The 24,017-nt window shown below is 40.3% G+C and overlaps 1 protein-coding gene and 1 long non-coding RNA gene across 4 annotated transcripts; one reads left to right on the top strand and one right to left on the bottom strand.

The window, feature by feature from the left end:
* The first annotated feature begins 2,575 nt into the window (after window positions 1–2,575).
* Window positions 2,576–9,666, top strand: LOC133212556 (uncharacterized). The gene is made up of 2 exons (XR_009725523.1): window positions 2,576–2,764; window positions 9,222–9,666. It is a non-coding gene; the product is annotated as an uncharacterized LOC133212556 (long non-coding RNA).
* On the bottom strand, window positions 4,236–18,073 carry ZNF330 (zinc finger protein 330). Of its 3 annotated transcripts, none has more exons than XM_061354117.1 (10): window positions 17,926–18,073; window positions 13,879–14,008; window positions 13,583–13,602; window positions 13,395–13,465; window positions 11,322–11,401; window positions 10,053–10,179; window positions 9,200–9,304; window positions 6,602–6,648; window positions 5,350–5,467; window positions 4,236–4,638 (listed from the first exon to the last, which is right to left on the bottom strand). In XM_061354117.1, exons 2-10 carry the CDS (start codon window positions 13,996–13,998, stop codon window positions 4,364–4,366), a joined length of 963 nt encoding a protein of 320 aa, XP_061210101.1. In that variant the 5' UTR covers window positions 13,999–14,008; window positions 17,926–18,073; the 3' UTR covers window positions 4,236–4,363. The 3 variants fall into 3 exon arrangements, with proteins under 3 accessions (XP_061210101.1, XP_061210102.1, XP_061210104.1); XM_061354118.1 differs by lacking the exon at window positions 17,926–18,073 and adding an exon at window positions 17,722–17,884; XM_061354120.1 differs by lacking the exon at window positions 17,926–18,073 and adding an exon at window positions 17,586–17,665.
* Window positions 18,074–24,017: the final 5,944 nt, after the last annotated feature.

Here is a 24,017-nt window from a genome sequence, read left to right as displayed (position 1 = left end):
GATTTGTCTATCCTGGCTATGGAAGCTAAAAACTAGGCACTGCTTCAAATTTCAGGTGTGTGGTAGTTAATTACAGTACACATGATCTTAATAAAGAAGAGTCATTAGTTATAAAATAGATTTGCTCTAGAGTTTCCTGGGTAGGAGATGGAGAGTCCAAGCTGCAGAGTGCTACTGCCAACTGGATGGCTTAGGCTGTGATTTTGTCAATTACTGTTTTTTCTATCTATGTACCTACAAAGCAGAGATGATAAAATTTGTCTGTGTCCTAATTGCCTTGAGCTTTTAGCAAATACTTATGGACTACATGCAGACTTTCAGGAGATGAGTAATTAAATTTCTACATCTTGTTAAATGTGTTTTGTAGAATCTTATCTCTTCCTGCTTTAAACAGCTTCCTCTTTCAGTCTTGAAAGCACTTTCCAGTAGAAATGTTGAAATTTAGAACAGATATTTTTATGCTAATGGGAGCACATTAACCTCAGGTCAAGCTTTGAACCACCTTCCTCACTTCAGCTTACCCTCATGTTTTGTTCCATAACGCCTTTTGACATTTAAGATGAACTGTAGATAGTAAAGATTATAAAACTGCTCCCACTTGTATAAATGGGAGCTTTACCATTGGTTCCTCTGGAAATAGTATCAGGACCTAGAGAGATGCATGTAATGTCTTGTAAGACAGACTAACATGCATTCTACCTGAACAAATATGACTCCGAGTGCTTTTGAAGCTTGTTCTCTGGTGCTCTGTGGAATGCATGCTTCTACTTGATGAGCAGAATATTGAAACTGTACAGTACAACCACCTTCACATTAATTTGCTGCAAACAAAACAGCACCCCTGCAACAGGATTGACCAAAAGGCTCCTAGTCACAGATGCTAAATCAAAACTGAGTGTAAAAGAAAATGCATTAAATCCATGTAAGCACCCAATGCATTCATAACGAGCTGGTGCTGTCACCACAGCAAACTAATGCCAGAAACAGCTTACAGAGGTGGACAGAGCTCTTGTTTTCTAGACTCATTTATTACAATAGATATTACTTTGGTTTTGATTCATATTCTACTTAAACTTTGTTTAAATAGACAGAGGTGGAAAAAAACCCTAAAGTAAGTATAAGACTTTATCAAGATCTTGTTTTTCTGGAGTACTGTATGTAACTCAAATATTCCTGGTTACATGTTAAAACTATCCTTCTCTCAGCTCAGAATTTCCTTTAGTTTGGGGCAGGATTTTTAAAAGGAAAAGTCAATGTAATGTACAGCCTCAGGATTTCATTTATCTGACTTCTGCCCCACCAGGAAGTACACTCTGCAGTACTGCAGTCTTAAAATGCTGGAGTTACGCATGTGGGGGCTTTGTGTGCACAGGCACGAAGTCCTGGGCTCCAGGTGACTTGAAAAATCATCAATCTGTGAGAAGCGGCTCAGCAGTCACCTGGAAGTACATGGTGGGTTGTGGCAGTGTCTGAACTAGCTTGAGATACTGTGAGCTGTAAAACATAAGTTATCAGCACAAGCATCCTCACCTTCAGATTTAGCAACAGCTATGTCAGCTGCTGAATTCAGAAGCATAAGTGAACGGAACACCAATTTACATTTAGTGTAGAGATGGTGTACTGCCCTGTCAGCACCCTGCTAACATCCTCCAAGACACATGAAAGTGGACTAATATCAATGAAGAAAAATGAAGCTGACAAGATTGTAAGTTTTGCCCCAGAGCTGTTTTTCAATAAAACTGGGATATATGTTTATTCTGTTTCATCCTCTTCCTGCAATTTAACCCAAGACAACCAAAATGATGTGCTGTGAAAGTAAATTCTGAGGATCTCCCTCTGACAGGCAACAAGCTTTTGACTTCACAAAATAAGCAGAGGACAAGAATGCACAACCTGTAGCACTGTATTCCGCCTGTCCTCTCACAAGTTGTCCAACTCCATTAACAGAAAATGCGGTCATGTTTGTCTGTTTTATCTTGAATCCACCAGATTACTGTAAAGCAGCTTAAACTTGCTTGTCTTGACCCCTCAAAGGTCAGTTGCCACAGGTCTCGTACCTGGGTCCTATTTCCAGCCAGATACACAAAACAGGCATTTTCAGTACAAAGAAAAAGCAAATAAATGCCTCTGTCCTTGGAGTGGTGACCTTGCTAAATTACATAAAGTATCCTGAGCATCTGTCGCAAGTAGGGCCGTGGCCTTCTCTTATGACAGTATCACACAAACATGCATGAGCTCTGAAGGACTGATCTTGCAAGGACCCGTGCAAGGACATTTCAATGATAAAATGAATAGTTCTTTACTCTGATTATGATGATTAATTCTATTATGTCAGCAGCCTTTGGCACAGCCAGCAACAGCAGCAGATTTCATAGGGGGAAAAAACCTAACTGAAGAGCCAATAACCTTAAAGGGGAATTTTGTGTGGTTAAGTAGTAATATTAATGAATGACACACCAACAGCTGTTATTTTACATATATGCCGAAACACATATATTCCTCAATCCTCTGTAAGACTTTGTACTGATTTATGATTGTATTGTACTTGAAACATCAGCCAAGATAAAAAACTGGCATCGCTGCTGGAACTGAGCAGCCACAGATGGACTCAAACTGTGGAAGCTTTTGGACCCCATGAAGTTGAGCAGAAATTCTATCACAGGTGCCAATTTCACAAACAAGTAATCACTGTTGAACTGGCAGGCATTCTACCTTGCTCATTTTCAGTTTTGTCATGCAAAAGACTAATCAAGATGTCTATCAGGTATGTAATTTAAGCTGGGCAAGTCTTCACTAGTGCATGTAACTGGATGATCCTAGTTTTGATTTTTGAGAGGTATTTGGCTTCAGACAATGTGGTTTCCTCTCCAGTTCTGAAGGCAAGCACTTGACATGCACTGAATGGGTCAAATCCCTCTTTCCAGTTTCTCCCCTCAGCTGCCATAATCAGGTTGTGCTCTTTGTGTGTTTTTTGTCTTGGATGCATTCTAGCTTGTGTCTTTTACACCTTTGGTAGGAGAGGCATTTAGGAGGGATGTATTAAGGCCAGGTTCCTCAAGCATGTTTTGTTAGGAAATGCTCATTTGGCAACCCTAACATCATTAAAAATTATTCTCAGTAGCGTATGCTCTGCCAACACATAACCTTTAGGTGCTAAGAAACAGTAGAGAAAGCACCACAAAAAGCAGGTCATTCAATAATCACTTCAGATATTTGACAGATAACAAGAAATAGCTCTCTTGCACTTAAGCATGGTATTTAGAAAGCTGGAGTAACTTTACCTGGCTGCCCTGGCAACTTGATCTGTCTGTTCTTAAGAGCTGCTATTCTCTCAACATTCCCCTATAGGAGGGAACTAAATACAAGCACTTAGATGTACAGAATGGTAATTAACATGTTGACTTTCAAATCATAATCACTGCAAACACTTCTGCAAGCATCACTTCCTCAGCTCAGATGTGCTGATCACTTGCCTTGTACCAGCACATTTGCACAGAACGGTATCTGAACCTGGTATTTTGAATGTCCCTGTGCTTTTTCACCTTATCAATTCATTGGGGTTGTTCCCTATCATTTTTTTCTATCATGTGCAAGGAAAAGAGTTGAAGGCTAGGCACAGAAGAAACTGGCCTCTTTTTGATCTAATGAGAAATTGTCTTACAGATTTTTGTGACACAGAGGATACACCAACGTTTTTATTACAACAAAATTTTGGATTCTCTGGAGTGCACTTGTAATGATGGCATATAGCCCCACTGATTAATATCTAATACTAAAAATGGAAAAGTAACGTTCAAGTACATGGAGAGCCACATTGATTGCCTTGCCTACATAAACAAGGAAGTTATTTTAATGTTGATTTACGTTTGTATACAACCTGCTTTCAGCTATTCGAGGGAGATCAATATTTATGACAATTCACTCAAGAATGCAGTTGACTTTTATTGTGCAGACCAAAAATAATGCAGCCACCAACCTAGCACTACATTAATGTTAAGAAATCAGTTAACAAAATAATTGTAAAAAATAACTTAATTTCTGATGAGCAAAGGGAAGCAAGTTGCAGAGCTTTCTCATGTTCCTGTACTGATAGGAGAAAATGGCACTGAACCATTATACTCAAGAACAAAGCCACTTCCATTGCTCAGAGGAATAAAAATATTCCTGTTTTCTCCCCCCAGCCCCAAACCCAATATTGGTTTATACAAAAAAAATAATAATAATCTCACTGGAGTTACTGCAGAAGTTCCATGCTCTATAACTTGAATATGCAAGTACCTGATAGAGCTATCCTACTGGCACATACAGAACTCAAGTGAAGCACTGCTTAGGTCCTTTCCGAGTGTTTTTAGCTTGCCAAGTTTTAATCTTCTGGTTCCTCATAATGTGCATACCCACTTGCATAGGTCCTTCCTAAATTCAAATTGCTGAATACGTCTGTGGTCTCAGCATCAGAATCCTTCCCTCCTTCATCTTCATCTTCATCATCATCTTCTGCTTCATATTCATCATATTCATCCTCACGGTCACCTGCATCTCCAGGCTTGCTGGAGGAGCGGTTCTTCCAGTAGGCATCATACCCAGAAGCTCCATCTGCATCTTCACCTCCAGTCTGTCGGCCGAACTTCAAAGAACGCGCTGCAGACAGAGAAAACTCATCATATTCCCAGCCCTCAACAGCAATTTGAGCTAAGCATCTGACATTCCATTTCTGTCCTTTTCCACTATTCGGCAAAGAGCACACAATGTTTGACAGCCTTTTTCTAAATCTGACATTATCAGGTTTAATCCTCACTCTGATAGAACCTTTCTGCTACACACAGTATGCTTCCCTGCAGCCAACTTTGTATGAACACTGTCCCCAGAGCACGACTTGCTTTTAGGATAAAGCTTTGGTACTCTAGCCAAGAAAACCTGTAATTGGATGTGCTTTGCAGACACAATAGGCATCCTGATTGATTCAAGAGTGGTTGAGGTAGGTTGTATGCAGATCATCAAACCACACTTTGAAATTCATTAGCTAGCTTCTTGTAGATGAAGTGAAGGCTTAAGCAGTTATTTTCTGCAATTTTTTCCACAACTAAAATCTCAAACTAACCAAAAGGTTTCACTATTAGGATCAATGGTTAAGAACAAGTGACTTCTCAGTTCTAAACTAAGAAACACAAAGCTTTCCTAACACACAAAGTTTTCCTAACACAGTTTTCCTAACACAAAGTTTTCCTAACACAAACATAGGAAAGCTTTGGAAAACAACTGAAAGTAACTGGACTTTACTCATTGTTCCTATGCAGAAAATTAGTCACCAGTGGTGCTTGTACTACTTATTAACTGGAGACACAGGCTTACTTGACATGCTCAGATCCTTTGTCTGCTGAGTTTCATGGCCACATTTAGGACAGGGAGGCTCTTTTCCTTTTTCCTGCTTGAAAACCTTACTTCGCACATGATCGTCACAAAAGCAAGCCTGTGGGGTGAAAGAAGAGTGAGAAAGCTAAATGTTTTAATCATAAAACCATATTGTTCAGCAAGAAGCAAGCAAAAAAGTGTCTAACAGCAGCAGGGTTTTCTGGTTGGTATTAAAATTTAATGAGCTCTATCTGCAGTGGAACTGGAATCTGTGCACAGAGCAACCATCTCGATAATAAACATAGTTGCACAGCTACCTCGGGAAGAGGCTGGATAAAACTGCTGCTCAACAAGTACAGAAGTAGCACACCCAAGGACGGGATTATAGTGCTGCTCACAAGGAGCCTGGCAAACTTTGGTTTACACTGACAAGTTTAAATAAGATACAGTCAGAGATGTACGCCAGAATATAACTATGCAGTGACCTGAAGGCAAAAGTTAAGAGATAGAAATTTCACATGTTGAGCACCAGAGTGCCAGTGAAGATACCTGGAGAAAGGAGCACTTTGGAAGATTAAATCAATGCCATGGGAGGTTGCAGGGAAAACATATGGAGTGTAAGAAGAGTAAAAGTAGGCAAAGAACCAGCACCTGGAGAAATCTGGGCAATGCTGATGATGAAGCAGGTGGAAATTTTATACAGAATTACTTCTGAGTGTGAAAACCAAAGCCTGGTATCAGCAAATTAATGTCTGCATGTGTAAGACTAGATTAGCTGTGGAGATTGTTTCTACTGGATCCAGGCTGTGGTATTGCTGGCCAGATCATCACTTGACTGTTTAAAAAAACCCAAACTTTTTCACTTATCTTAGACCTACACTAGATCAAAATGAATTCCAAACCCCTGGATTCCGTTTGGGACCAAGGATTTGTTTTGGTTGGTTGGTTTGGTTTTGGGGTTTTTTTTAAGGGTCAAACGTGGTACAGCTCTAGTTTAAACAGAGGCTTGACAAAGTGAAGATCACCTCTCTTGGCATAAGGATGCACAACACTGGCTTGTGGTTAACAGGCAAGCACAGACTTAAAAAAAGCCCTTTTGACCCCCATAAGCCTGTCTCTAGGCTTCAGATACTAATACAAAAGTATAAATATCTTTTAAGAATGTAGAGGAAGATGTCAGAAGGCCTGATGCCAGCCTTGGAGGCTAAGAAAAATAAAGTCTAAAGTCATAGCTACTTGCAACTGTCTTTACCTTACAACGCAGACATGAATGTTGCCCAAGCCTGTTACAGGAAACACCTGTTGGAGAAAATCAATATGTAAAATTCAATACTTAAAATTACAGATCTGCAATGCTTTTAAAACCTTGCAAAAGTATGTAATAACACAGCTGAGGCATTTATTTTTAATTCCCTAATACAACTGCCCTTTGGCAACATGCATCAGTTATTTTAGCACACAGTACCATTCTATTAGAGTTTTTCAAGTCTAAGCCTCATTGCAATAATGTCACTTGACACAAAAAATGGAAGTTCAAGAGGGCAAAAAGTTTAACTATTACTTGAGTTTCTAAACTTTTGAAAACAGGAGTTTTAGAACCAGTCTGATATTAAGTGGTCATGTTGTGTTTCCTTCTCTCATGACATCAAAAGAAGGAGCACTAGCATTTTACAGTCACTTTAAACATGCCATGACAGCCTTTACCACCTTTATCTCATTTAAAGGGGATGTGATAATACTTCAAGCTTGCAAACCTCCAAAGCTCAAACACTTGTGTTCTGTATTTTGTCATGTCATCTGAAAATATACTTTATTGTACACAACTTCAGATGAAAATCTATCTGTTCTTAAAAGAATTGTAGCTGGCACATGAACTACAAAAATCAGGATTGATGCTCAAAATCTTGTATTGAAGCTTCAAATCTGTTCCTTTAGTCCACTAGAGTGAGTAAAGGCAACTACACAGCAACTGGCAGCAACACCAAGCAGGGTGAATTGTAGTTACTACTAGAAAGGCAGGGATACATATTTTATCAGTCACTGTGCAAGTACTTGTTCCCTTCCTCGTTGCCTTACCCCTGCAGCAGCAAAGTTTTTTTAATCTGAAGTAATAAATATAATGAGCTTTTCACATGAGCAGGACAGCCTCAGGATTTAGCACTCTTACGTATTTAAAGATGGAATGGGAATTGCTAATGCATATATATTCATCATTTCTGGAGTATCTGCATTTACAAAAATTCTCGGGTAGTGATGCAAAGTAAGAGTACCTTTGTCACTGCTAGAATGGGATTTAGACTACAAACACATGACTGCATTTAAAGCTCATGTATTCTGTAAAAGATCAGGTTTTACAACCTTGTTACCACACACTGACAAAATTCCTGCCTCTCTACCAAAACTGCACTGTGCCACAAAACGTTGAACAATCTCAAAAAAGCAATTTCTCCATTAAGGGTGTGACATACATCTGTGAATTAAAAGCTTCCAGCAACCACTGAACAAGTATTCATGTAGAATAGCTGATGCTGCTTCAATATTGTTATGCAGGAAGGTATTTTGGCAGAATGCATCAAGGGAAGCTAATCAAGGCTTAGAATATAGCCGGCTGGTGAAAAAAAGGATGGGAGATGAAAAGGAGATGTGAAATTTCAAAACACACAGACTATAACATTGAAATTGACAAATACTCTGAATTGGGAGAAATCAATTAGGACAAGAGATTAGGCAGTTCTGAAGAAAAGAGTCTCATAGATGGCAAGGAGCACATTGAATTTCTGTGATAAGGACTGAAAATGTAACAGTCAAAATACAAGTTTTGGAAAGGACAAGTGCTTGTCTTATGGGATAAACCAAACAGTAGTAAATGGTGGATAGAAAAGAAATACTTCTAGAAAAGATTAATTATTTCAAATATGCATAGTCTTGGTTTGTGTTTGTTTTGGCTTTTGTTTTTTTAGCTTCCCTTGACATTTCCCTCTCAGCCAAAGAGAAGTAGAGGACTAGAATGAGCCATCCTCTTACAAATATGAGTTTCAGTTTTGGCCACAAAATTAACTGAAGTTCAAGAGGACAAAAAGTCTTCAGCTACCTGAAGACTTTACACCTATCAATAAAAGTGGACACATATCAACATTCGATAAATTACTGACACACATGTCCACCATCTACTGGTCAGTGAAGAAACTAATACTGAGCTCATGCTCTGAATGAACACTGTTTTTTCATTCCTTACATGCTCACGCTGTCTCACTGACTAATGATGACTACTTCCTGAGTCACAGCCATCCTCAGGACTTGCTGCTTTTGCCAAATCAACAGATGCTAAAACCTTTCAACAGTATTCAGGCCATCCACAGCCATCGAGGAAATTTTAGCCAAACTAACACAGGTAGTGTTATTTAGGGCAGCTATTTTCCATGAGGAACAGGTATCTAGAAATAGCTCATCATACTGTCAGAGAAGTAGAAGAGAGCTCCTTGTCTGAAGAGCTTTGTGAAGTAAAAAAGCAGCTTCAGCAGTTCCACCATTTTTCTGCAGTCCTGGCCACTGCCAACACTGCAACTTTAGAGACTGCTGGCTCCTGCAACAGCAACTTCCCAGGAAAGGTCTGTAAGAGCCAGGCAGGGAAACAACTACCTCATGGAGTCAACATGGAGGAAGGCCAGAGGCAAAAGCTCTAGTCTAGATGATGGATATCAAAGGCAAGCAGAGAGGAAACAGGCCTCCTCCTCCAGTGGTGGTTACAGTTGTTTGAAAAGGTGATGGAGAGTACTCTTGAGCGCAGAGGAAGAAGCAATTGGAGAGTCTTTTCAGCTGTGGTGAAAGGGACTATGAACAAATAACTTACATTTAAATGTCTCTGCTTCCAGAACTTGGCAGCTGGCTTGATGTTCAAACTGATCATCTTCACAGAGAAAATCATGGCAAAAAGAGCAGGCAAATATTCTCCCTCCTAAAAGATTTATCAAGGCAAAATAATCAGCAGTGGGCACATGCATCAAGTTCTGCTCTGCAAACAAGTTAGGCTGTGGTTCTGACTGAAGCTCTCTCTTCTGTTACAAATATTTTAATAGAAGTCCTATATCAGACACTGCCATCCATTATTATACTGAAAAATACCATGTATCCTACAGTAGGAGACAGCATAAATACAGAGCAAGTATTAATTTTACTTTTCTTCATTTTAATTTGACTATTGCATTAAGTTTTGGTTTTTTAATCAGATCATTCTCTTTTATCCAGTTTCTTTCCCTCCTACCCCCTCACTTCTGATGCACACTTGGAATAAACCCTTCAATGTATTCTACAAATTGAGATGAGTATGGTTTTCTAAGCAATTGGGAATCCAAATACCTATACTAGCATAGAAGAATGGACTGGATGGAAATGGCAGAAAATAGTGTACTGACAATTTGATGCCATGTTCAATTATGTGAAGCACTCTGCTGATAGGACAGTTAATAGTTCAGATTACATAACCACCCCTGAACTGAATACTGTATGTTCCTGAGCAGGTCATGTACATTCCCCACTCAAAAGGTCTATTTTTAAAATGGGAAGAATGCTTTGCTTTGAACAAACATACTGCAAGAACTAATCAGTGAAGTTTAAAAAAGCTATGCTACAAATATAGGTACAATAACTTAAGCAATGGGAGTAGAAAAGTACCATTTAGATTTTCGTAAGTGTGAGCAACCTACCATGGTCCCAGACACTTCTTTCACACTCAATACATTCTGCATCTGCAAGAGGGCAGGTACATGCATGTGTGCTCAGACACTTCCTCCCATGACACACCCAAGCTTCACAGAAATCACAGATTGCACCCTGTAATTACAGAAGGATGTCATCTTGGGACTTACGCAATACCTAGAGGGAAACTCTTTATTCCATAATCCTAAACATATCCAAGTACCAGTTCTCTCAGTGGGTTCATTCCAGTTGAGTGAAACAGTATGAACCACATCTATATTCCTATTGAGACACTCCACAGTTCATCTTGTTTGTTTGATATTCACTTCTGCAGGGTTAAATATGATGTAAAATAACTTCATTTTCCCCTTTTCTGTTTTTCACATTTTCCATCTTAACTCTTATGCATGAAAATTGTGTCCTCCAGCTGAAACCTGAGATCCGTAAATGATAACAATGTTCTGGCAAAAATGCAATTTGATAACATGTCCTGGAAAATGCCACTAGATTCTTAGAGCTGAAATCACAAGCTCTGCAGCGAGCAAAGATCAAATAACTCCCTAGAAATAAGTTACTCTTTTAACTACAAGATCTGCGCATTGACTATCCCTTAACTGTAGCATTTTAGGAAGCCACCTCAGCCCTTATGTAACAAACTATTATGTGCATTACATGCAGACAAAACTAAACCAGTGGTGAATCCAAATTGTTGATGAAAATATTGTAACACTGAACACGTGAGTTTAGGAAATTCAGACTGGGAAGGCTGGCTGTGTTGATGAGAAAAGCTGACTGCAAACTGGATGCAGAAACAGGACTGAGGCTTAGCCCATACAGCATTTAATCCAGAGGCTATGATGTGTCATAACTTGCTTTCCAGAATGCAGTAATAACTTGTCCCTCAAAGAAGGAAAGTTCAAAGGCCAAAAACTATCACTAGGAGCAAAAATGATTTTTTTTTAATTAAACTTCCTTCCCAATGCCATAGAACAGATTTCTCTCTCTGATAATCACGGTCTCTGCATAGGCCCTGCCTCCAACACAGATCTGTTAGCATCCATGACACGTTGGGAGTTTGCAGTTGTACCTAAAAATGCAAGATTTGGGGTTTCGGTAGAAGGGAAAATCACTTTCTGATGTTAAAATGATTAAAAAAAACTTGACATGGTGCATGCTGTCATTCCATAATCTGGTTTATCCTTTTTTTTTTTTTTCCCAGAAAGATTTGCATAGCATAACCTCATACAACAAAAAAGGCTATAATTCTGTATACATACCACCATTGCTAGTCCAGTACTGTACACACCAGCATGTTTTATAACACAGTCTGAAGACTTCATCATGCATTTGGTTTTTCCTGTTTAGAAAAGACAAGGAACCAGAAGAAAACTATACAAAAAGTTTAAAATTAGAATGAATGTTCATACAAGAGCAGTATTTCAACCAAACACCTGCGCTTGATTGTAACTTTAGGTAAAAATAATGCAAACAAATGTCTGCAACCTGCAGTCCACCCTCACATCTGCCTTAGATCAAATTAATTATTGTCTGTTTTCAGCCCAAATCTCTTTCCCCAGTACTGAGATAATAAGGCAATGTGTTGTCTTGCTCTCTGTTTTGAGTCACTGGCAAGAATTTCAAATGCCAAAATATTTGAAATGCTGTCAAACCAAAGAACAAAATTAAGATGAAAGCCAAGCAATGACAATTTTAAAAGTTGCATTTGAAGCTGCTCATTCTGCCTCACCATAAAAACCAGTATGTGCTCTGTGCAAGGTTGAGGCCCTCTGCAAAAAACATATGCACATGATGATTTAATTTCTTACATGTACTTGGATACTTAGGGTTTTGGTGGTGGTGGATGGGTTTGTTTTTTTTCTCTTCTAAAACCGTATTAGCAATTAATTCCTAGACAAAATAACTCCTCTTAAATGCAGGTATCAGTGGGAGAAAAAGCCCGTCTGTATTTAAGTCATTCTGGCACAAGCAAGTAGTTACAGTGACAACTTTCCCTTACTCCTTGCCTCTGACATAAATACCTCTGCCAAAAAGACACACATCCTGCATGCACTTATGCAAGCAAAAAAAATCTTGTACTTGGCCCAGGCTACTGCAGTGGAGCTTTATCGCTGGTTTAAGCTGCCCTGCTGCAGATCCCTTTGATGAATCTGCTACTGCCTGCTTAGAGAAACCACCAAAGGGGTGCTCCCTGCAACCCCAATGAGGAGCTGACAAAGCCAAACTGTACATTGAAAACATCATTAAATTCCAAAACATCATTAAATTCCAGTATGAAGCATCTAAAGAGCTTTGTATTAAATCACACCTCAGATACCAAATGGCACTTGGAGGGTGAGGAAGAACCAGCTGGGGATTGGAGGTGGTGGGGGTATGACTGGGTCTGGAGTACTGCAGCACAGCTACGTTGCTCCCATCCCTCAGGAATTTCTCTAAGAAAGTTAGAGAACTTAGAGAACTGTTTTATAGGAGCTGTCTCCAACGCTTGATTAAGCACCAAACAGCTTTAATAATGGTCTTTGTTTTGGAAAACCCTGGGACTTAATAGAATTCTGTGGTTGTTATTAGGGATGCTTTTCCTCCAGAAACATAGTGCAGATTAAGATAAATTCAACAGACAGGAGTCAACTTCAGATGTATAATATACTGCAAGATAGACAGCATCTTTTTACTGCTGCACTGCATGATGACAGAAGGAAGACTTATGAAGGATGACATACTGCCATTGCACACTAACAGCCTGGCTTCCAGAAATGCTCAGAAACTGCAGGTCCCAACAAAGGCACTGGAAGCTGCAGATGTCAGCAGCACTGACAGTCAAACTACAAAACAGCCAAACTGCTTAATGACAAATTGAAAATCTGCAAGGATGTGTTGAGATGGTATAACAGCAAAATTCACCTCAGAGTATGAAATGATTATCAACATCCCCTGCAAGCAAGCAGCTGTTAAAAAAAAAAAAAAACAGAAGGGTATTTTATCCTGATTTGGAGCAGAGTTCTGTCATTAGGAGTCCTTCTCTTCTGATTTCAAAGCATCACCCCTCTAGCACATAAATAACATGACCAGGATGTTCACAATCCTAAAAGGCAGCAAGACAAATTCTTCCAAAGATCAAATACTCCAGACTTGTGCACCTCCTGGGGTCAGAGGAGCATACACATTAGCACATGATCAAACAAGATCTCTTCTCAAGGAGGAGGTCCACAGCAGATTTAAAAGAACATGCTCCACAAATCACAAAGGTACTTTAAGACAAAGGTACTCTAAGTGCAGAGAATTTAACACCGGGGACTGAGGATAGCATGTTTTCCTTCATTACTTCTACTTACCACATTGTGCACAAATGGGTAGTTTTTGAACTGAGTTGCAGAAGTAGCAAAAAGCTCTATTCTTCTGTCGTCTAGGCATACAGAGGGGGAAAACAAAAAGCAATGTAAGCAAGCATTAGAAAGATATGTAAAATATTTGAAACCAACTAATATTCAACTGCTGGGTTTAGAAAGGGAAAAATACTTACCTTTGGCACTTATCACATTCCTAAAGAAAAGAAATGACACTGGTAATTATTTTTATCCTACATAAAATAAGACCTAGATTCAGAGACCCAGCAGTGACTCTGAATTAAAGTTCTGATTAGGAACCAAACTTTTTATGCAAGTATTATACCTCTGATGCGAATGTAACCTTAATTATAAAGGATGGATGGTTGGAAGAACGACATTCCAGTGGCACTAAATACAATTAATATTTATGACTGGGCTTACATAATTTAAAATCAAGTATTGTAATATAAAATATGTTTGGTTACTTTACCATCGAAGCATTACAAGGATGTTTGGCTAAATCTATGTTGGCTCTTGAAGCCCTTATCTGCTTTTCACGTTCACGGCGGTTTTCAGCTTTCTTACGAGCACCAGTCTTCTTCTTAGGCATTTTTCACGACCTGGGCGGGGGGAAATAGGTTTGTAATGAATGCGCACAAAACTATGTACGGAACTACATGGATACACAAGACAAATTCAGCACTAAAACTGGATCTTGGAGTTCCCATGTTAACTGTGCTTCGTCTCCATTTCCTCTTCTAAAGGTTTCTTTTCAACTGTAGAATAGGGGGCCAGTCCCTTAAGAAGAGTCATGTGATGCACCATGAAGAATCCTGTGATCTAGAAAAGACTTTTCTGTCTTAAAACTTTGTGCTTAACTATTTTTGAAGTGTTTTACCTTTAAAAAAACAAACCCTAACTGCTATGTTTTGTTGATTTGTTTGTGATGGACCTCTGGGTTTGTTTTGCCTTGTCTATTTGTTAAGGACAATATTCAGTTCATTTCCTCTTCTCTCTCTTCTGATGCTCACTAACTACTTCAATCAGTTGAAAAGGATTCTTCAGGTGAGCGAATCCTGGTGTACTGTAAAAATGCAAATTTAACACTTCATGAAGGCTTAGAAAACAAAATGTCATTACATGGATTTAAGAGTTAAGGCAAAGTGATGTCTGTACTGCTTATTTATCATTCTTGCACATCAGCAATAATGGAGATGAGTGTGCATTGATGTATTGCTTTGAAGGCACCACTGTTTCCCAAGAAGGGTTTATGCTAATTTAAATCCATGTAGTTCAGTGCATCCATCCATCTAGTTTTAACATCCCAGGAGGTAACCAGTGCAATACAGTGGTGAGACCATCTGGGAATCAATCAGATCACTGCTCTCCTGTCATCTCCATAATGAACTGTGCAGTACTCACATATGCTTAGTTTACTCTGTTCTTATAATAAATTAGGCAAGTATTATACTGACTTCATGAAATGGCCAACTGGGAGATTAAAGGTGTGGTCTGATGTTAGAGTTTCTCTTGTTAACACAGGCACCCAAGATAGACACCTTCACTTATGCTCCATCTTTATTATCCCCTTATTTCTGCTGATGTAACTGTTGGTGTTACATTCTAAACCATATACAGGTTAAAAACAAAATCAAAAAAACCAAACTGCATGATGGGACAGCTCTGATGAGGAAAGGTTTTGCTGATTCCAGTAGGTCAATGGGTGGCTACTGGGGCCACTGGGCTGAGGAAATGGGAGGTACCTACTACCCAGCCTCATCCCTAACTCTGAGTAGACATGTAGACATGCATGCTGACAGCTGTAAAGAGAACTGTGGCATCAACAGGCAGTGAACTGCAGTAGCAGTTTAAGTTTGGAAGAAAAATTAGTATCTTTGTTCAAAAGGTCTTACAAAATAAACCAAACAATCCTAACTTTTCCACATAAAGAAATATATTGTCCTGGCCAAACACTAAAATTTGGTTTTTATAGAACACATAAATCAGTTTTCTCACCCTGTAGCATTTTGCACTGTGTTTAAATTGTATTAGTGTCATATTTTGTAGTCAGAATCTTATTGCTGAGATGCCTGCTGGCAACTGTCATTATTCTAGAGCGTGACATTTCTGATGCTGGGAGTCCAATATGAGGTTGCACACTAATTTTTAAACTGCTTGAATGCCAAGTTAACAACAGAGTCTAATGGTTAGTATTTATACCTTGACTTCTTCCCATTACCTCATAATTGAAAACAGCAAAATGACAAATTGTTTTCATGAAAAACACTGTCTCAATGACTACTGAGGACACAGATTATGAGAAATCTTTAAGATGGTAGTTTTTAGAAAGTTTGTATTAAGCTAAATAATAAAACTGCAAAGTTGAGTCCTTTGAACAAAGCTATCAAATCAATCCAGGCTTTTGAACACCAGCCAATAAATAACTATCCTATAGATCAATATTCTATCACTCTTTCCCTCTGAGCTTCCATTTAAGATGTTTCTGGTCTTTTCCCTGAGTTCTAAGTTTTTAGGGAAATTACCATCTTTTTATTTTCTGACTAGAACATAATAGTGTTATAATGGCAGAAATTATGATAGCAAAAACTTCGTTTACCTGCAAATTCCTTTCAAATCAGAGTATCCCTCTTGTAAAAGCACTGATCAGTATTTAAAAATGCTTCTGCAGCATATTCTATTTCCTCTTTTGGCAACACTTCTGTCATGAGGCTACAGGATGACTTAAAAATGCATTTAGGCACCACAACACATTACCAAATGCTCATACAGGAATGACTCCATGGAATCTGTCTGTGGTCCAGCTCCCCTGCAGGGTGAACAGGACAGAAAATTGCCTCTCAGGAGGACCAAAAACAAGTTATCAAGGAAATGCTTACAGTGAGCTACTCGAGACCTACCTGCCAGAAAGATTTTGCTTGAACAGTTATTTCTGGTGAAGGCAGAGACTTACAGCCATGCTTCCACCCTTCTTTTCAACCTATGATGCTGCTATGAAAGAGACTGCCCAGGACACAGCAGGTCCAAGCCCCAGAAGGTATGATCCTGCTGCCCTACGGAGCCTGCAAGCTCCTGAACTGGGAACACTTCTGCACAAGGCGGTTTTCTCCATTTTAAGTTTTCTGCTCTAGGACAAATGTTCCAATGAGTGGGTCAGGGCAGCAGCAGGAACAAGTGTGGCTCCCCAGCCTAATGGCTGATGGTGTGGCACAGAAATCACAGGTGTCAGGAGGCTGTGCATAATGTGATCAGTAGTTGAAAGGGAAAGCCCTAAAATGTGTGTCAGGAGGACTGGGACCTCTGCACTGTGTGTTTCATTCTGTAGAAGTTTTGTTTCCTGTTCTTCATGTGCTATTATTTGGCAAGTGAAATACAGACAAAGACAGCAGGGTTCCCACCACAGCTCCAAAGACTGCTCACATATTTTAACTGATGGTTGTGCTGTGTCAAATACATAAACAATGACTGGCATCTAAATTCTGCAGAGGTCGTACCATGTGTATGCCATTTTTCCCCCCTCTTGAAAACTTGTCCTTGACAAAGCACCAAAGACACACACCAAGTTTGCAGCAGACAGGAAAGCAGATTGCACCAGCTGCTTTCTGGATCTCTGTGCTGAGCACGACATTCCCTTGCGTCATATTATCTTATGTGGTATGCTAACCCCCCTGCTGTCACAAATATAATGAACAGCTGTAACAAGCTATTCATCTGGGGATGTGGGGGAACTGTCAGTTTCTCTTGTCATGCAACTCAAACACTAACACCCGAAGATGTTTTCATATTTCAAGATTTCTTGTACTTGACCATCAAATAGCTTCTACTCAATGCATATACATCAAAAGAAGAATCAGGGTAAATTTGCTGGGTCACACCTGATCCCATTCAGAATTCAACAAGATCTGTTTTAACACTCTATACAAGCTTACAACTTTTAAGAAAAAGAAATCCTGCGCTAGCGATATTCTGTAGTTATGTCACTCCAGTTCGTGATTCCCTCTATTAATGAGCTCACGTCCAAGACACCGCGACTTCAGTGCCTTACTCGTCTGTTAGTAACGCAGGGGTGAACCGCGCCTGCAGCCGCAGTGCCTGGGGGCTGCTGCCTTGTGGGTCCGAGGTGCACCGTGCTCCCCGGCCACGTCTCTGACCAATTCGATTCTCCCTTTGGAAACGCACCGGTAACAGCTGTGCAGCGTGAGAGGCCGACGCGCTCTCACCGCCCGACTTAAGGCTGCTCTGTGAAACGCCAACAGCAGACGAGCTTTTCGGAAAGCACACCCTGCGGTACTTCACCTCATTTTTAGTGTTTTACCTACGCCCCCAAACCGTGCCGCCAACACGTTTCCAACCTGGCAGCCGCGCTCCGTGTTTCCCGGCACTGATCTGTGAGGAAGCCAGCCACCGCCTCGCTTGCTCAGGCGGGGAGGCCGCGGCGGGTCGGGGCCGCCAGCCCACTCGCTCCCTCCGTCCCTCCGCGCCCCCACCGTCCCACAGGCGCCGTTGCCTCCGCGCCCACCTGGCTGCAGCGGCTGTGCGGAAGCCGGAAGCGGCTCGGTGCGCTGCGGTGCACTGCCCGCCCGGCCCGGCGCGGCGACGCGGGAAGGTTCCGAGGAGAGCCGCTGGGACCGGGTCTCTGAGGAGCCCGTCCCTCTCCCGCCCTCACCTCAGGGTGTGAGGCGCTGCACGCCCCGCCGGCAGCCGGGGTGGGGGTAGAGGGGCACACAGGGAACTAAGGGGATCTGGGGAGAGCCAGAAGGAGCTGAGGCTGTGTCTGAGGGGGAGTTAGGGAGGGAAACAAGTGGTAAAATAACAAGCCTGCGCTTTTTCCCCACAGAACCGCAGGGTCCGCGGGTTGGGCATCGAATGGTTGGGAACCAAGGGCACGATTTTCATACTGCAGGCAGAGGCGTGAGCAGAGTTTGTGGAGGAGACATCAAGTAAATATATAGATACCGAGGCCAGCACTCTAAGCAGGAGTAGTTAGCACCCGCATCTTTGTGTACTGCTGAGCACCTGGTGCACTTGAATCTTATTGGATTACCAAAAAAAGCCCAGTTATCTCCACATGCATGTCTGTGTCCTGAAGAGGAAAAAACCAAACCAAACAACAACAAAACCCCACACTTTTTTTTAGTGTTAATTTGGGGCTCCTAACCAACATGATCTTTCTCTTCTCTTGGTTTTACTGCGGTTGGGAAATGATCTAAAAAGTTTTTATAAGCTGTTTGCATGGATGTTACTGCTGGTTGCTCCATCCTCAAATCTGGTTTGCTTCCATGGCGATCGCCCCTCAACTTTTACCTGACAGAAACCAAATTTAGGGCATAGTAATTGCAACAGTTAGTTGCGATCATAATTGATTAGGGCCGGCACCTGAAAAGTTATCTATGAACTCTTTCGTCAATAGCTTCAAAATGAGGTATTTTTTAACCTTAATGGTAAGAATACAATGTAGCTTGAAAAGGGAAATAATACCTCTACCATTAAAAAAACCCTTCAAATCAGCTCTGTCTCGCCTATGCAAGTCCTGCGTTGTCACAGACCGGCTTGCCTTTCGGGAGAGTTCAGCCTGTTCCTCAGCAATTCCTGCTCATTTCCCAGCTCAGCCACCTGGAGGTCTGTAACCTGGCGATGCTTCCTTGCGTTCTGCGAGAGCTGTGAGCTCTGGAACTCGGTTTGGTTGGCACTATTCACAGGTACTACACGGGGTGTGAAAGGGTGTGAAGTATGGGATGAAGGCAGCTGTATGTTCTTGCTGCACCCTTTTGTTGAGTGCTTGCTTCATTCCTCATAACTGGCATACCACTCAAATGAAAATATAAGGATGTCTTTGTTTCATTTTAACACCAAAAGTTCTTCGTACAAGTGTATTTATTGTGCATATTGCCTAGAAAACCCTTTTGAAAATCATTAAATGATGTAGCGTACAGCTATTTTATGAAGATCAGTTCAAGGATCACAGAGCAGTTACATTCCAGTGTATTTCATAATCTTATGCTTGGGAAGCATTTAGCATTTGATACATGTTTCACATAAATAACTCCTAGGGTACTGTTCTATTTCTTGTGAGCTTTGATCATCCCTTCACTCAGGTGGAGCTGTTGCATTGTTTCAGATTTTACTTGGTCATGAACTTCCTACTGGAAGTTGGCTGCTAGTTATGAAATGTGATTTTGGCTTCCATTGCCTTTTCCAGGAAGACTCTTAACTTTTGTGAGGCCAGGGTTGCATCTCCCACAACAAATTGATTCCTTGTTATGCTTTTCCTTCTAGATGTAATCTTCACACCAGGTTAGTGGAACACACAGAAAGCAGCATTATTGTTTAAGACAAAAATTCATGATGATCACATAACCGGACGTTTCTTCTTTGTAAGAAAGTGTGTGGAGAAGTCATTTTCAACTCTTGTCAGTAGCCGTGGCTATGTGCTACTTAACTAACAACCTAAGTAGAAAATAAGGTCTTTTGGAAGACCTTAGAGCTTTTTTGTGTCATTTTCCAAATGAATGCCATTAATCATTATTATTCTTTTATTCTGATTGTGACCATTGTGGTCTGTTTTAGGCAGCCACGAATGCAAGAACACAATGAGAATAAATTACATAGCATTGGAAGAAAATGCAGACAGAAAAGGAGATACGTGGACACTAACATTTTCATCTTGGTCTCACTTAAATGGCTTTTTAAGCAGGTGTTTTGTCTTGCGAAACTGTATCTGCCTCGATTATGTTCCACAAACCACCCTCTAGATGGCAGGGGTTACTCACTTCACTCATGAACAGCAAAGTACCTTGTTTTCAGAATTGATAAAGTAGTCTAGGGCTCTAATACAAGTGAATAAGGAAAAAATTAGATGAGAATAACCAATTTAGAGCTTACAAAATTTCCATTAGCAATTCTGGACTAGTCTCTGGGGAACTGTTGCAGACTATTGTTGTTTCCAAGGCACATGCAGAAATTAGCAAGAGTCACCCTTATTTTTAAAGGTGTTTCAGTGTAAGAGAAGCCATGGGAGGACAGTGTGTGTGTTTCTGAACTATAATCGTTCCATATTACCTTACAGAGAACCAGAACTGTCATGTTTTTGCTTAATGGCCAGTGTCTAGCTGAGAAAACAGGACAGGACTCTGAGGGCCTCCCTATGTTGCCTAACAAAAGTATTTGTCTAGTCAAGGGCTTGCATGACAGCACAAGTAACGGTGACTCTCTTAACCCTAAGCTATGCCACCAGCAGAGTAAAACCTGTATACTAGACAGAACTAGCAGTGAAAGTCACTCTTTTAAATGAAATAATGCAATGGCAGCACAGCTGTCTTGGTTGGTATTCACACATTAAAGGCATACTCTGCAGCGTTGTTGTCTTACTCTCCTACACCATCATGCATCTCATAGTTAGTTTCAACTATGCAAAGGGCTACAGAATGCTAATAAATCAGAAACCCTCCAAAATTCATTGCTATCCAGGGTGCAGAACAATGACATTTTGGGCAATCTCTACCTCGCTCCCTTTTTCGTTTATGAAAAAGGCAGGCAGACCAGTAGCACTGTGGATTGCATACTGATGGCTGGTCAGATACAGATTTTTAAGGCAGTAAATTCTTAAACATTTTAAACAGGAATAATTCAGGGAAAAGAAGTGCTGGGAACAGTTGTCTGAGGGAAGGTGGGGGTTGTTTTATTCCAGTGACAAAGCTGAAAAGGACCGTTGCAGCGCAGTGTACCAGCTTGTGTGGACACTAACCATCTTCAGAACTGGCTACTCAGTCCTTCATCTGCTCATCTCATAGAAATTATTCCTTTCCAGTGAGGGCATGTTTCAGTGATGGACACTTATTTATTCCTTAAGCTAATCAAATAATAACAAAGGATTCATGCCATCTTGCTTGCATTATTGAAAAGTATTGAGGTCAGAAAGGAAAATCAGGATATTAAGTTTGTGCACAGCCTCTATCAGAATGGCAATATTCTGGGAGAGATAGGACCTTCATATGCAGTGATGCTGGACTGTGCTGGAGGACATTGAAACATTTTTACTGTACATATCACAGCCTTTTGCTGTAATAGCTCAGTCCCTTTAAAGATACAAGAAAGCGTGCTAACTATCAACTTGAAATAAATACTGACCTGACTTCTTGTAATTTACTTTTAATTTAATACACTGCGATTTCTTTTTCTCTAAGTAATATGCTTGTTGTGATCTAATTAAGCCCCTACCTATCACTGTAATTATCTTCATTATTGCAGTGTCTCCTCACAGCACTCAATATGTTTGCCTCCCTGGGGGTTGCATTGTAAAATGGGTGCAGCATATACCTTTCTAAGTGACCTTTGAAACAGCATACATCAAATTTAATTTGTTTTTAAATCCTGGCCTTGCAGCAACTGACCTTAAAAGTCATGTCAATATTTGTTTGATGTAGGATAATTTTGTCTGTAGACATTTATCCTTGCTGATTTAACCACATAAAGAAAAGGGAAATAAAGAAAAGAACTTGAGGCAAAAATCTTTACCGATGTCTACTGAATTGGCATGTTCAAATATAGTATTTTAAAATAGGCCTTCTTGAATTAGGTGTTGGAAATGTTTGTGTGTGTGCTTTCTTCATGCTATTATAACTGATGCTTACAATTGTTGATCTTAGCCCTGGATAATTATTCCCCAAGAAATTTCTGAAATGTTATTTTGTCTGGTCAATGTCTGTGAATGTATCAAAAGGGAAAATAAAAAAAGAAAGATATAAAAGAAAAAGAAAGAATTTGCTGTTAAGTGATTAGAGTCCTGATTCAGGAGCCCACTCAATTGGTAACTTATTTATTAAAATCTATTATTCTTTCCTATGATATTCAAGTTGTATATTTTCACGTTTCTTCCATGGCTTCAACGAAGAGCTGAACAGCGTTTTAGCATGGTAGTTTGGTGGGGCTTTTTTTTGTTTTGGTTTTATTTTAAGATGGAAGACATGTAGAAAAGCTAATGCTGGGATTTCTGTAATGCATTTAACATTGTATTGTATGTTAATTTTCACACATTAATTAAGATTGCTGAGGTGAGGGGGTAGTGCAAGACTAATCAGATACTCATTTTCTAACAAAAGGGGAAAGCAATAAATATTTGTGATGGAAAAAGAACTTGCTAGCTGGTAGCTAGTTGTTAGTATTGTTTTTCCATGATGAGATTGTAGTGTCGTAAATTATCTTGTTTCTCTTTCCTCTGACCCCACAAAAAAGCTGGCACATGGTGATAAATTTGCTGTGTATGTGACCCTGGGAGGCTTTGTGTGTGAAGAAAAGGAGGGAGACATGTGACAGAAACAGAGGCACCTGTGTGACAGAAAAAGTTAAAAAAACACCAAAATCAAGGTCAGACAGTGGATGACTGATGATAAGACTTTCTCTCACAGTGCTGGAGGCTTGTCAAGTCAAAGTGACAGAGGAGAATGAAAAATGTGAATGCTTTAATTGGTCACAGGATATGAGATTAATTCATCTAACTTCAAATGTGTAATGATGAGCTTGCTGGGTTTGGGCTTGTCCAACCTCTCCCTCTATCTAACAGAGATAGATGGGCACTTGAAGGAACAAAACCATCTCTCTCGGGACAGGATATTCACTTTCAGACAGCTAAAGCTAGGTGCCATGAAATCTGACCAAGGTGCCTACCAGCTGTCCATGCCAAAAAACGTATGGCTCTAGGGTATATTGGCAGTGATGTTTCCAACGGGGCTAGGGAAGAGATGAGAGTATCAAAAAGGTCTCAGAAGACGTTAACTAGAATACTTGGTACAGTTACCTGAGTTCAACTGTCATCTGAAATGGGGGGCAGCACAGCTGCATCCATACAAACATGAGTTCAGAGATGTCTTACACTGTAGGATACTAAAGCATAGAAGAAGAAGAAAGGGGGGGTGAAGTTCCTGCAGATTTCCTTCAAATCTCCCTGTAAGCGTGGACCACTTAAAACCCTTTTACTCTTTTACAAGACAAAGAATTCATGCTTCCGGGGGAAGGAAATTTAGCCAAGGTGATCAGCCCATCACATAGGAGGAGTCTAAAAAGATGCATTGTATCTACCAAAATGAAAGATCAAAATGGTGTGTGGAGTCATTCCTTTACTGTGCCAAGTAAGAGGGATGAGCAAAAGCCTGCTCTGACACAAGAGCAAATGGGTATGAAACGTTATAGCCTGGGGCTACGTGGTTTAAGAGAGAGAGTGACAATGGGAGAGTGTCAGGGTTCAGGGGCTACAGTTGCATCATGTACAAAGAGAGCTGAGATTGTTTAATATGGAGAAGGGAAGACTGAAAAGACCTAATTACTATTTTCAAGGACCTAGAGGGAATTTATAGAGAAGACAGAGCTGGACTCTTCTCAAGGTTACACAGTGAAAGCATGAGAGGCAGCAGTCACAAGCTGCAGCAAGGGGAATTATGACTGGTAGAAGGAAAAAGATTGTTCAAAGTGAGCGTGGTTAAGCAATGGAAAAGCTGTGCTGGAGCCTCATGCATTGATGACAAGAAACTCTCTTGTAATTTAGAATGGATATAATTATTAAAGCAACACAATGAATTAGATGGGAAGGGACCTGTGGAGGTCACCTAGCCAAGACTC

This window comes from Neopsephotus bourkii, unplaced genomic scaffold, assembly GCF_033783945.1.
Source record: "Neopsephotus bourkii isolate Nb327-2 ecotype Australia unplaced genomic scaffold, CSIRO-AGI_Nbou_v1 NB_718, whole genome shotgun sequence".
Lineage (NCBI taxonomy): Eukaryota > Metazoa > Chordata > Aves > Psittaciformes > Psittacidae > Neopsephotus > Neopsephotus bourkii.
The sequence above is the reverse complement of the archived record's forward strand: the minus strand, read 5'-3'. Positions and strand labels throughout refer to the sequence as shown.

Bases quoted from the DNA above. Each gene is read 5' to 3' on its own strand.
- ZNF330 (XM_061354117.1), bottom strand. From the start codon at position 13,998: ATGCCTAAGAAGAAGACTGGTGCTCGTAAGAAAGCTGAAAACCGCCGT. The intron at 9,305-10,052 runs GTAGGTTGCTCA...TAAATCTTTTAG, and splicing joins AAGAAGTGTCTGGGACCATG to GAGGGAGAATATTTGCCTGC. The intron at 5,468-6,601 runs GTAAAGACAGTT...TTCACCCCACAG, and splicing joins ATTCATGTCTGCGTTGTAAG to GCTTGCTTTTGTGACGATCA.